This window comes from Anomaloglossus baeobatrachus, chromosome 1, assembly GCF_048569485.1.
Source record: "Anomaloglossus baeobatrachus isolate aAnoBae1 chromosome 1, aAnoBae1.hap1, whole genome shotgun sequence".
Taxonomy (NCBI): Eukaryota; Metazoa; Chordata; class Amphibia; order Anura; family Aromobatidae; genus Anomaloglossus; species Anomaloglossus baeobatrachus.
The window spans coordinates 459418529-459433061 of NC_134353.1; the positions used below are offsets into that span (position 1 = coordinate 459418529).

The window sequence follows — 14533 nt, forward strand, 5'->3', positions numbered from 1 at the left end:
TGAATATCTCCTGACCACCTTAGCTTCCTACCGAACGGATTTATGGACTAAGAAAGAGACGCCTCTAGAATAACTAGTGTGGAATGTGTACATGAACAGTTGGACCCATGGCTTTTTCACCAACCTAGCTGTGTCCCTCGTAAGATGACCACGACTAACACCACCAATTGGGCTTTATAGCGCTGATTTGGGAAAACGCCTTGATTCGCTTTTTAAGCGATTTGAGGCCCCTGACATTCCAGGTCATGAACACTAGTTCTGAACCCATTTTATATAACCAACATAAATAGAACCAGGATCTCAGATGTAGGAAGGAAAATCTTGTAGCCAGTGGATTATCTCCCCCCTACATCCAACCTCTTACGAATTCCCCTCGGTTGCTTCTTATCTTGCAACATAATATAGTTAGCGTTCCAGCAGCAGTGAGCATGTCCTTACGAAAGAACAGGATTATTATATATAACCTTAAACTGAAAAAAAAAAAAACAACCCATGACAAATTCCAAAACAGCTTCTCAGAGTCTCATTAAAGCATCCCAAGTATAAAAGGGGATACCGGCACTGAACAGTGTCCTGGTATAGATGATATGGGAAAACAAGAATCGGGGCTCCCATTCGGCAAGTATCAGTCCCCTGCCAATTTCTCCATCGCTTGTTAAAATCCAGAATGTCTATGAGGGAAATAACATATGAAGGGAAGACCGTGGAGGGGCATAGAAATGACCGTCCAGCAAAAGCACAGTCTCTGTGCATTTGCTCCTTAGTCCCTGGGTGGAGTTGGAGCCAGTCTTCTACCTCTGCAGGTGTTGAAGAGAACGGGGACGATCCCTCATAGACCTATGCGGAGTTGAGCAGAATTCAACATGGGATACAAAATGTTCCGATCCCTTCTTTTCTTTTCTACTCCATGAAGTGAGCCCTCTGTTTCTGGAGGTCCACAGAGAAGTCCAGGAAGATCGAGAGAGTGGCATTGCTGTACTTGATAGGGCCCTTCTGCCGAGCCAGACGGAGAGTTGCATCTCTATTTTTACAGTTGTGAAGCTGTGCCAAAAAATGCTGCGTTGAAGATTGCAGAGAAGAAACGGGTGTTCAGCCACGCTATCACCACATCAAAACGTATTATTAATTTATGTCTTTTATTCTGTATGCTCAGGTCAACACGTTTTAGGGGTCACAGCCCCCTTCATCAGGACAACAAGCAGAGAACATAAACAAGATTATGTTCTTTGCTTGTTGTCCTGATGAAGGGGGCAGCGACCCCTGAAACGCATTGACCTGAGCATACAGAATAAAAGACATAAATTAATAATACGTTCTGATGTGGTGAGCGCGGCTGAACACCCGTGTCTTCTCTGAAATCTTAACGTCCATCTCGGAGCTGCAGCTGATTCACCCATATTCTCAGCTATTATAGGGGTTGTGACTGGCACAACCGCCGTAGAGGAGGTCCTCAATTTTTATATATCCTATTGTTACCCTATTGTGCTTCTCCTCCATAGGTTTTGGGGGGTTTTTTTGCCTAAAAAGGCTATGGTTGCACACCTGGATAGGGCGGTGTGTGCCCTTTCAACCACAAATGTCGATTAAAACTAAACCATTCCTCTAAGAACTGTTCAGGGCACTGGCCCTCAGAGTGCTCTGTTAGACCGATAATTTATGTTATTTCGGTGCATCCGATTTTCCAAATCATCTGCTTTCTGAAGCCACGCATTCATAGATCCAGCCACCTTAGTCCGCTTTGGTGTCAGCGGCATCGTTTAATCCTCCAGTTCAGATACTCTTGTCTTCACCTCTTCAGTAAGGCCCTCACAGTCGCCACATCCTGGCGTAGAAGGCCAACTTCTGAATGTATCTCCTCAATCTTCCCCGTAAAAGAACTTTTACATGTAGAGATCGCCTGCATGAGTTGTTCATATTCTTGTCTCAGAATCAGGTCTTCTTGATCTCCAGCATCATCTCCTGCCGATGCTTGTCCCTTGAAAGAAGCTTTTCTCTTAGCCCTAGAAGTGTCTGCCTGATCTCCACTGGCAAATTATCAATGGCTCCAGACTGCTTGGGGCAGCTCATAGTGTCCCACTGGGTATTTGCGGATTAGGTGTCCCGCTCCTGCTGTACACCAACACGCTTGGTCCTGTACCTCTGTGATATGTAGCCAGAGAGAGGAGTATCTCTGCTCTCTCACCCAACTTGGGCAGCCAGGTGGCAGTTTCACATATGCCAGGGTATAGTGAAGGGAGTCCCGGGTACCCGCCAGCCACTAGATGCCAAGTATAGGTATAATTTAGGCCCATACAGCGGAGGGGTTAATGTGGAGCCTCCTTGCTCTGTCCCAGGCCAGAGGGACATCCGCGGGGCCCGTTTTTCAGGGCACACACCCCAGATCCTCCTGCCCCAGTGTCACTATTGACATCAGCATTTAGGAGGTTAAATGGCTATGGCCAGTGACATTGATGGTGGCTGATGATGCAGGTTGTCAGTTGTAGTGTACAGCTAACAGCTGCTGCAATTTCTCCCATAGGGAATGCTACTCTCTTATCTCAGGTCAGTAAAAAGTCGTATTTGTGGTCACAAAGGGGTAAGGTCAGGTTCGTTCTTGTGGTGTTTTGCAGTATGTAGTTTTGCTTTTGGAACTGAACCGTTTTTATTGATTTTAAGCGGATTATTAAAGCTGTTGTAACAACGGAAATTGTCATAACCGTTCTCGTGCCCTTAAAGGGGTTGTCTACTACTTTTATAATGATGGCCTATCCTTAGGATAGGTCATCAATGTCAGCTTGGCCAGGGTCTGACACTCCGCTCTCCCGCCGATCAGCTTTTCTCTGTGCCGGCAGTAGGCAGCCGGAAATGTTCAGTTCTGGATCTGTTTTGTCTTCTGATAGTATCCGCGGATGAGTTCTGCACATCGGCCTCCTATAAATCTGAATATAAGGCAGATGTGCAGTACCCGGCTGTGGGAACAATCAGAAGACTGAGCAACTCCGGAATTCAGTATTTTCGGCTGCCAGCTGATCGGCGGGGGTGGGAAGTGGCGGACCCCGGCCGATCTGACATTGATGACCTATCCTAAGGATCAATGTAAAAGTAAGGGGACAACATCTTTAAGCATCTGCTTATGCCCTTTAAAAATTCTAGGGAACATTCACTCCCTCACTACTTCGGTGAGGTATCAAGAATTAAACTACAAAATAGTCTCAAGATGGTATAAGGGTATGTGCGCACGTTGCGTACTCGCCCAGCACCGTAAAAGGTGCGCTTCAGAGCGCAGCTGAAAAGCTCCGTTCTGAGGCGCATGGTGCCGGCGAGAACGTGCGCTCTGCCTGCAGCTCCTCCCATAGACAGAGCAGGAGCTGCCGGCAAAGCGCACGGAAGAAGTGACATGTCACTTCTTTTTGCGCAGCGCTTCGGCAGTAGCCGAAGCGCTGCGCTCTGAGACGCCACGTGCGCACGGCCCCTGCACAATCTCCATAGACTGTGCAGGGGACGCAGGACGCATGCAGTTACGGTGCGCTGCAAAGCGCAGCGTAACTGCATGAATTTACGCAACGTGCGCATATAGCCTAAAACTCCAATTATATTAAATAAAATAAACAGCTCAATTTCCCCACTCTGCTGGAGATGTGGATCTGAACTAGGTACCCTGTCACATATCCTGGTGAAATGCTCAAAAATCCAAAATTACTGGGAAAAAATTAGAGACCAAAAAGGTGACCAATACGGAAATACCCATATCCTCCGAATTCATTCTCCTCAACTTAGATCCCTCAAAGTCACTCCTTAGGAAAAATTCTGTTACCACAAATAGTTAATGCTGCTAAAATAGTCATAACAAGACATTGGAAGAGTGAAGAGCCACCCTCATTTAAAGAATGGATCAGAGAGACAGTCCAGACAGGTACACTTGAAAAAATCAGACTGTCAAAAATCAAACATGGAAAAGATTTAAATGACTGTGAAGTTTGGCTAAATGCATCGTTATCATACTAAGAAGTTAGTTGAAAAGTTGCGTCTGATCAGCATGCAATGCTCGATAAAAAAAAACCAAAAAAAAAAAAACAGAAAACGTAGCAGATTTTATTTTTCCTCTTTGCTCCTGTTGCTCCCCCTTTCTTACCTTACTCTCTCACGTATTATACCCCTATATTCTTCCTCATAATTCTCCCCCCATCCCCTTCTACCTTCTTGTTCTTACATCCCCTTTTCTTTATTCATGAAACCACCTGACAGTGTTATAAGTTGTTAATATACTTAAAGTTTTTTCTGAATCCACATTGTCATAATTTGTAAGAAAGTGTCATGATGGTTCCCTACCGATATATGTTGTATTCTAAAATGTTAAATAAAGAATTTAAAAAAAAAAATGAAATGGGATCTGTAATGATCCATAAGTATTGAACACAAATGTGTACATATTCCAGCAGTGACAAGTTGTTGCCATTCTTCTTTTGACACATGCATCCACTATACACACTGTCAGTCCATTTTCAGAGTGCTTATTCTACCCAATAAAAGACACATACAATGGATATCCGCTGTCCACAATCAATCTAAGCCAATGTTTTGGGCTTGTTTTTTTTGTGTAGTACTGAATGTCAATTTAAATTAGAAATAACTTTTGTCTTTTTTTGTTTTTGTCCAGGCATCAAACCTTATGAATAACCCCCAAGTACAGCAGTTGTGAGTTTTGCGACATTAATTTTCATGTTCCATAAATAAGTATATATTTTTTGGTTGTTTTGTTATATGAAAATTTGATGACACAAAAAATAAAGCTGTTTTAAGTTCAACGTGATACGGCTTGACAGACGAGCTTTTACTGTAATGACTGTATGTGTAACACATAAACAGTGATCCTACGTTTCTTTTAGCAGCAGGGAAATTGAGGTGATTGGATGATGATTCCTCTGCCTGCATATGGTTCCAGACTGCTTGATAATTCTGTTCTGTTAGGAGCACAATCAGTGACCGCTACAGCATCCATGACCCCACTTTGTGGGACAGGGTATGGAATGGAAGAGATGTGGGAATAAACAGTAGTAGAAACTTTTTCACCTGCATTACGAGAGGCTGCTGATAAGTCTTTGGCTTTGTGATCTGTTTTTGTTTCTTTGGTAACTAATGTTACATCACATGAAAGCCTTATGTGTCTAATATTGTTTCCAAAAGTTTGTGTTTGTTGCTTATGGCAACATTGTTCTACGCATGAGAGAAAATAAAATGGCGGATGCTAATGCGATATTCACAGCAACTAAGAACAGAGGAGTGATAAAATTCTTGTTTCTGCAAGGAAAGTCTGTGAAGGATATTAATGGTGATATGTCGCAGACATTGGGGGATCAATGCCCTTCATATTCCACAGTTAAGAATTGGGTTGCCAAATGTAAAACAGGCCACTTCAGCACCAATCATGAGAAACGTCCTGGACGCCCGGGTGTGGTTGTTCCGGAGATAAGACGATGCTGTGCACAACCTCATACTAGAGAATCGACAAATTTCAGCTACAGCAATAGCAGACATGATGGGAATTTCCCATGAACGTGTTTGTGTCATTATCCATGACCATTTGGACATGATGAAGCGATCTGCCATGTGGGTCCCCAAATGTTTGACGACAGATCAGAGAAGAATGCGCGTGACAACTTCCCGGTCCATTTGTCAGTGTTTCCAGAAAAAGAACTTCCTGGATCGACTGGTCACTATGGATGAGACCTGGATTTAATTGTATGACACTGAAAATGAGCAGTCAAAAGAGTGGAGGCAAAGTGGTTCTCCTCATCCAAAGAAGTTCAGGATGCAAGAATCACGCACTATAGGTGATGGCGTCTGTGTTCTGGGATAAGGAGGGCGTGCTGCTAGTGGACTACCTTCAAAAGGGTTCCACCATCAATGCAAGGTATTATATTGAACTTTTGGTCCAATTGAAGGCAGCTCTGAATGCCAAAAGGCGCGTCAAGCTGTCTAAAAGAATCTTGTTCCTGCAAGACAACACGTCCGCTCACACTGCACAAGCGACCACAGCAAAACTGGCAGAGCTGGTTGATCATCACCTAATTCACCAGATCTAGCTCCCTCCAACTATCAGTCTCCAAAGCTGAAGAAACACCTTGGGTACCAAATTTCACACCATTTCTGATGCCGTGGCTGCTACACCTGCCCGGTTTGAGGCACAACCAAAATCCTTTTTTTTTTTTTTTGCTAGGCTAAGGCTTACAGAACTTGGAATACTGATGTAAGAAGTGTGTTAACATCAGTGGAGAGTATGTGGAATAAATATAAAGTTTCATCATCCTATCTCGTTTCTTTCTGAGTAAAGCCAACGTTTTATCAGCAGCTCCTTGTACATGAGGTATAAGAAACACTGAACGTGAAGGTATGTTACTCAAGAATACTCTCTCATTTACAGTGTATCACAAAAGTGAGTACACCCTTCATGCTTTGTAAATATCTCATATCGTTTCATGAAGACATGACACTTTGATCAATCAGCAGTCAAGAGTACAGCTGTGTGTGCTTCCCTGCGTTGACCTGGATCTCATAAGGTGAGCCCAGGTTACTGTAGGGGCGCCTTCAGCAGTGTGTGTGCGAGTGCGGCAGTGATGTCACTGGTTCATCAGAGTTCCCGATGAACTCTGATGACCTCCTCACGACACCCCCATGACACCTGAGGTACAGCGGGTGTTGCGGCAGTAACGTCACAGGTTCATCGTAGTTCACAATGAACTCTGATGAACCCATGAAGTCACTGTTGTGACACCAGCGGTAACTCGGATGTTGCAGGGGTGTCGTCAGGAGGACATCAGAGTTCATTGGATACTCCAATGAAATCACTGCACACACTGCTGGATGCTCACCTGTCCTGGCGGTGCATATGGAATGAGCTTAATGAGCAGGGGTCAGAAGCAAGTGAAAAAAAAGCATTGAAGACTGAAGCACTGGAGACAGGTAAGTATAGAAAATCATTTTATTTCAAAGGTACGTGTTGTCTCCGGTACCTGTCACACTGATCACATCAGTGTGCGAGCCGTGTGACATCGGTGTTGCCAGAGGAAAATATGGACATGTCTCAGTGTGTGCGTGTGGAGCCACACGGTGACACGCAAGTGTGAGTAAGCCCATAGAATAACATGGGTACGCGTGGCATCCGTGTAAAAAAACGGATGTCACACGTACCTAAACCATGGATGTCTGAAACCGGCCTAACAGAGTAGTTTAAAAGAAGGAGCACCATTAAGAAAGCATATCGGCATGAAGCCATCATCAATTGAACTTGGTATGTTAGGCCGGCTTCTCACATCCAATATTCCCGAATGTGGGAAGTCATGTTTGGACTGGCAGCAGGTTCTTCTGGCCCAAACTCTATAGTATCCTAGGCATATATGAGCTGTGAATTTGGGTCGGGAGACCTGCTACCAGTCCAATCATCCCTTTCCACATTTAAATCCTGAATGTCTTGAAAAACTGATTTAAGTGAGTCCAAAACTGGTTGCACCCCGTGTGTACGTTTGTTAGACTCTGTCAGTAAAGATTCCAATGCCTATGAATTCTGGCAAAGGTTTCAGATTCATGATTTCAGGTTTTCTCATTAATTCTATTAAAATGAATTCAGCTTGTCAAGTTGAGATTGAAACTTGGCGGGATAGACAGGTTTTTACCATTTTTCTCTTTTCAGAATGTCCGGTATGATATCTGGTTCTGGCAATCCCATGGCTGGAGCAGCAGCTGCAGGAAATACGCCTCCCACCGACCTGGCCAGTCTTATACAAGCGTATGGAAATGTTTTAATTTTCCTCATGATTATTTTTTTATATTCTGAAACATTATATATTATTAGGGGATTTGTTTTCATTCAGTTAAGGCTAAGTTCACATTTCCGTTGTTGTGCATCGGTCACATGCGTTGCTTGACGCATGTGACTGATGCGTTCTACAACGGATGACAAAGAAAAGAATTTCATTGTCGGACTCCGTTGTGTGCGGGGGGCGGAGCTCGGGGGCGGAGCTGAGGACGTCAGTGCCGCGGTCTGCATGGCTGGGGACAGGTGAGTGTGTGTGTGTGTGTGTGTGTGTGTGTGTGTGTGTGTGTGTGTGTCTCTACATGCGTGTGTACATGCGGAGTGCGGGAGGGGGCGGAGCGCGAGGGGGCGGAGCCAAGCGGGGCCGTGGCGCTGAGGACATCAGTGCCGCGGGGACTGCAGGGCTGGGGACAAGTGTGTGTGTGTGTGTGTACACGTGCGGAGTGCGGGAGGGGGCGGAGCCGAGTGGGGAAGTGTCGGCCTCCTTGCACACTCTATTCAGGGTAAATATCGGGTAACTAAAAGCAAAGCACTTTTTGCTTGGTTACCCGATATTTATCTTGGATACTAGCGTACACCGCTTAGCGCGGGCTCCCTGCACCCGTAACCACTGTAAATATCGGGTAACTAACCAAAGCGCATTGCTTGGTTACCCGATGTGTATCCTGGTTACGGGTGCAGGGAGCCAGTGAGAGCATGCACAGCAAAATCCTACGGATCGCGCTGCTCAAAAAACGTTACAGGCTGTGTTGCTCCCGCCCGGCGGTCAGTTAAAAAACGACTGACTGCGACGCAGCGGATGCAACGCAGCATCATCAGTTGCAATCCGTCACTAATGGAAGTCTATGATGAAAAACAGGATTCCTGCAAAATATTTTGCAGGATACCGTAATTCCTCAAGGCGACGGATTGTGACTGATGCAAAACAACGGAAATTGCATGCAATTTGGAGTACTAATAAAAAAGCAGGGACTTTGGAGCCACTTACATGCACGTTTTTATAGGAACGAAGATAGAACTGTTTCATAGATCTCTATGCAGGATAAACTTGTGTTTTAAAAGAAAAAATTGTTAATCTGTTAAGGGGTTCTCTGAGAAATGTGATTAATATTCAAAATTATTTTATTTATTCATTTTTCTAAATACTTTTTATTTAGCAAGAAGCGATGCTTTATCTAGTACACTGTCAGGATTTTAAAGATGGTAACTTCCATCTAGCAGTGTTCTATGACAGCTGCATAAAGAGCAAGACAGCCGTACTGCCTGCACTGCAGTAAAATGGTCCGGCTGCCCGAGATGGATGAGATGGATACTGTCTAACGCGGTACAAAGACTTACTTTATCAGTAGGAGATGGATTTTCATTCTCAGTCAGGAAAGGTGTTTACCTTCTCCTTTAGTCTACTCTGCTCAGTGTCCTGTCAGGTTGACTGAACAAAGGAATGTGAGTTCACTGCTCTGACATGACCTCTGTATCAGCAGATATTCTTCACGCAGCCCATCCTACTGCATGTCCTCTGGAATCTGGGGCAGGATGCACACTTGATTTACGGCAGTAGCCATCCTTAACCAGAAGTAGCCATCAAGAAAAAAAAAAATTCAGTAACTGAAAAAATGAAAAGTATTCATGTTTTTAATGTTTTGTTTAAATATCATCATTTTGTTTTTAATTAAGAAAAATATAAAAAATAATGTAAAAAGTTTGATATTTGTCAGTCTTAAACACTAGGAAGAGCAGCTGCTGAAAACCTAGTGTAAAACTACCTCACAACTGCAGTAAAAGTGGGTGGAATCTGCTCTCATGTTTGAGATGTCACACCTCACTCCCCTCCTTTTCTGGGTGTTTGCAAAAGGATAAGGGAGGAGGAAGTTCTGGATTATAGTGGGGAGCCATTTTGTTGGTGACTGAAAGTGATCCTGAACTGTGGAATGTGTCAGGGGAAAGCTGGCATAGTGCTCCACTGTATACTGTGCCTCCATATCACTATGACCCCCTATTACTGTATCCCCCAGTGCTCTCTGTGCCCCCAGCATCTCCCAGGTCTGGCTGTGCACCCAGCGACCCCTAGTGCTCTCTGTGCCTCTTGCGTTCTCCAGTGCTCTGTGCCCCTTGTATTTCCCTGGGCTTTCTGTGCCCCTCGAGCCCCCCACCCCCCCCGGCCTCTCTGTGCCCCCCCTGTGCTGAGCACAGAGAACTGACAGGAGCTCCTGGGAGCGGAGGTCTGAAGTGAGTACTGGTGGTGGCCAGTGGCGATCTGCAGCCTCGGCCTGGTATTGTACTATAGACGGCAAACTGTAATCCCCCCCCCCCTCCCCACAATTAACTCACCTCGGACCTCCGCTCCCTGCAGTTCCTCCAGTCAGTCTCTCAGAAGCGCCTCCTGCAAATGCTCAGACAGGAGGACCTACCAGGAGAGGAGGTCCAAGGTGGTGAGTCACATGTGAGGAGGGGGTTGATCGGTGATCGCAGCGTGACAGCTATAGTACAGTACCAGGTTACAGATCACTGCTGGCCCGATGCTCAGGGGGAAAGTGAAGCACATAGTATACGCTATGGGCTCCACAGAGATGGTGGCGGTAGTCTCCTCCTAGAGCTGTGATCTGGAGAGCCAGGTGGCATGTTCAGGTCACATCAGGGAGCAGTCACAGTGCAGGAGATGGAGTTGGAGGCTGACTATCAGCCCTTAGTAGCCTCATGTGGTCATAAAAAAATAAAATAAATCGGAATTTGACACTTATCGCCCTTATTTTTTCACTATCTTCCAAAAAAAATTAGAGAATATGACAATGACATAAAAATGGAACTCCATATCATGAAAAAGACACAAAAATTACTTGAATATTCAAACGAGAAGTTTTAAACCGCAGCTATGAAAAAACTTGAAAATATGCCTGGTTAGGAACTGGGATAAATGTTGAATTGGTTCATTATGTCAATTTATTTAGCAGTGACGTTTTCTACAGCGTTGGACGGAATGAGTGATGAGAATGGCAACAATCTATGGCTAGTGGGTTTCTTTTCTTTTACAATTTTGGGTATTAAAGGGGATTTCTAGGCTTGGGGAGCAAGTCTGCAGTCACTCTCTTGCAGTCAGGTGACCGAAAGTATGTGATTTGGATATTTCCAGTCACAATCCGAGTGGACTTGTCCGGCTTTGCTCAATTCACTTGTATTGAATGATGCTACCCATATTTAAAGGGAACCTGTCACCAGTTTTTTGCCCTGTAAGCTGCGGCCGTCAACACTGGGCTCTTTTAGCCGACCATTGTGCACCGGAGTGACCTTCTAGGTGAGTATTAAAGTGGTTTTTTTTATGTTATACCCGGGTGGCCTGGGCTCTTATATACAGTATGTTAGAATGCTGTATATTAGAGCCCGGTGGTGGTGGCCGCAGCTTATACGACAAAAAAGTGGTGACAGGTTCTCTTTAACAGACACGTGACTACATATATGCAGATCGCATATTTGGGGTCAAGTGTCTGCCTGCTCCCAGTATAAGAGAATCCTGAGCACACTGCGCGCTGAGAAGGATCTCTGAGATACTGCAGACCTGTGCCCCAAGCCTGGACAAACCCTTAAATGAAACAAAGTAAAAGTGAGGCAGAGGTTTGCTTTAGGTCCTAAGTGAACACCCTTATTAAGGCTGCTTTCACACTACGTTTTTTTAACATCCGTCATTAACGTTTTTTAACGCAAAAACGGATCCAGTGCAAATACGTTTTCATTTCAATGCATTTGCAATGGACTCGCGTCAACATGCGTTCACCTGCGTTTGCGTGCGTTATAGTGAGGATCCAGCGACTTGCAGTTTTTTAACTTATTTCAAAAACGCTACTTGTAGCGTTTTTGAGCTGCGTCCAAATACTGCAAATTGCTGGATCTTGACTAAACAGCACGCAAACACATGTGAACGCTGGCATGCTGATTGACAGGATCCTGCTTGCTCTACTGAGCATGCACAGAAACCAGCCTCGGGTGATCAGTCTCTCTCTCCACCTCCCTCCCTCTCCCCCCTCCCTCCCTCTCTCTCCACCTCCCTCCCTCACCCCCCTCTCTCCCTCTCTCTCCACCTCCCTCCCTCTCCCCCCTCTCTCCCTCTCTCTCCACCTCCCTCCCTCTCTCCCTTCCTCCCTCTCTCTCTCCACCTCCCTGCCTCCCCCTCCCTCTCTCTCCACTCTCCCCTGCCTGAGAGCGGAGGACGCTCGTAACCAAGGTAAACATCGGGTAACCGCGGTCTTAGTTACCCGATGTTTACGTTGGTAACATGTGCAGGGAGCCGGCTCCTAGCAGCTGCAGACGCTCGTAACCAATGTAAATATCGCGTATCCAAGCAAGTTACCCGATGCTTACCTTGGTTACGAGCCTCCACAGCTGTTAGATGCTGGCTCTCAGTCTGTCACGTTCAATTCCCCTCACTCCCGGTCACATGACTCCAATGCCCGCCCATAAACACACATGCGTTTGCATGCGTTTTTTTGCTGTAAAAGCAGGATCCACTTTTGCAGCAAAAAACGTTCATGACGCATGTTAAAAAAACGTAGTGTGAAAGCAGCCTAACCAAAGTGGGGAGCAGCAGCTATTATTGCATAGTTACCCATTCATTTGAATGTAATCTGTGTACTTCTGTTTTGCGGTAAGAGAAATTATGAGCAGCTGTATCTTCCTCCAGCAAGAGGAGTTACTAGCTGGGATTTTTTTGCACATTTATTACCTGATCACTCAGCTAATCTCTATGAATATTAGAGTTTTAATTGATTGTGGGAACATAATTTTGATATTTTTTTTTTTTTTTGTTCTTAGAGGACAACAGTTTGCTCAACAAATGCAGCAACAGAACCCAGAACTAATAGAGCAATTGCGCAGTCAGATCAGAAGCCGAACTCCAAGTGCAAGCAATGAAGACCAGCATCAATGATCTGACCAGCATGTGAGGGGCAACTCTAAATATTTCAAGAGATATGAACCGGACGTACTAAGTAACCACACCACGGCCTGTCTTCCTTTTTTACATTTGTGCGAACAGTGGCTATTGCTCTACTTTTTAATGGAGATTTTTTTTCTGTTACCTCATACTCTGTGCATCACCACCATCTCCAGAAGGATCTAATAAGTATAAGTTGCCATAATGTAGCACAAAGGGCTGACCTAGTATGAACTTTGGGTTGGTTTGATGCTGTTGAAGGGTAAAGATACAGTATATTGGTGTTTCCCTTCCTTGGCCAATACTTGTCTGTGTTTAATTTATAAAGGGGTCGTGGTGTTGGTTGGCACCATGTAATGATTTGTAATTTACTGACTGATATGACCATATTCTGATCCAGGGGCACAGTTACTACTTCTGCTTTTGGACTGGAGTTTCTGATTCTCGTTCTGGAATGATTTGCACAATACACATGCAAAAGATCAGGGTTTCACGGTCTTCAAACACTCCTTTTTCTGGAATTTCCAGAAGTGGGAGCTTCTCGTAATTGTTTTGGTGTGGAAAATTGTAAAAAATTATTATTACAGCCAAGTGGTTTCCATGCCTAATGTATTTTAATAAAGGATGACTGAGTGCTGAATTGAAATAAATCCATGCTCTGATATTCTTTCTATGACTAATGTACTGTGGTGGACATCACTGAGATGTATTTGTTTTCACACGTTTATATTTTATTTTCTCAGATCAGTATAAAGTAGAAGATCAGGTTGAGGTCCGCTGACTAAACTCTGCATTTATACCCCAGCATATTTTACATTTGTCATTTTATTACAGTAGTTCTAATAGTTACAAGGAGAAGGGTAATAAAGGTATCTGATGAATTCCACATTACTATCATTTTGTTACTTGGGTCTCTGACAAACCTCTTGTAACACAGTATGATCATACTCTATTGTATGATGGCGATGCCGTCTAAAAAGTGGTTTTATGTATTTGGAAAATCCCTTGTTCTTGGGAGTCTGCTGGCAATAAGATGAAAACGAGACCCCCAGCAATTTGCTATAAAATTGCTGGAAAGCAGTAGATGTTCTCCCCTCTGATTAGTTAATGAGGTTTCTGAATTTGGACAACGCTCCTCTCACTATTATTACATCACACTTGAACAAGGTGTTTGAAATTTATTTTCTGAACCAATCCGCTTAAAAATTTTAATAAAAACCTGCTGACAGATTCCCTTTTAGTATGTAATCTGACAGCAGCATGATGTAGGGACAGAGACCCCAATTCCAGGGATGTCAGGTATGATAGAATCATACAGTGGAACCTCAGTTTACGAGGAACTTGGAGTGCAAGTATTTCGCTATACGAGCAAAGCTTGCTGTAAATTTGTATCTCAGTTTACGAGCAAGCTTTGCTGTACGAGCAAAATACCGCACACACTTTCGGTTCCGTACGCACAAACACACACACATTATCCTCACATATCCTGCGTTACCTCGCCGGCCTCATACCTGGTTCTTGTAGTCCGCTGATATGTGGTTCTGGTAACTAGTGCGACCGATACAGGACCTGCTGCTGTGCTTCCCAATGGCAGCATGCTGACCAATCAGAGGCAAGCAGCTCATGCCAATGACGACAACCGCTGAAGGCCTGACAGCGCCAGCTTTTGCATCGACCGCCATGGTTCCCGGCGGACTGCAAGAACCAGGATAGCGAGGCAACGGAGGATAAGTGAGCATAATGTGCGTGTGTTTGTGTGTGTGTGCGCGCACGCGTGTGTTTCTGCATGTGTGTGCGCGTGTGGAATGGCACAATAGGGGACC

General features: G+C 44.7%; 1 protein-coding gene across 1 annotated transcript in view; it reads left to right on the plus strand.

Moving 5' to 3' along the window:
• The window catches only part of LOC142317209 (small glutamine-rich tetratricopeptide repeat-containing protein alpha-like), a 101509-nt gene extending 88137 nt beyond the window's left edge, over positions 1-13372 (plus strand). Inside the window, exons 9-11 of the mRNA XM_075353304.1 lie at positions 4637-4674; positions 7667-7762; positions 12590-13372. Of these exons, the coding sequence (XP_075209419.1) occupies positions 4637-4674; positions 7667-7762; positions 12590-12704 (249 nt within the window). The 3' untranslated portion in view covers positions 12705-13372. The remainder of the gene's footprint in view (positions 1-4636; positions 4675-7666; positions 7763-12589) is intronic.
• The last annotated feature ends 1161 nt before the right edge of the window (positions 13373-14533 follow it).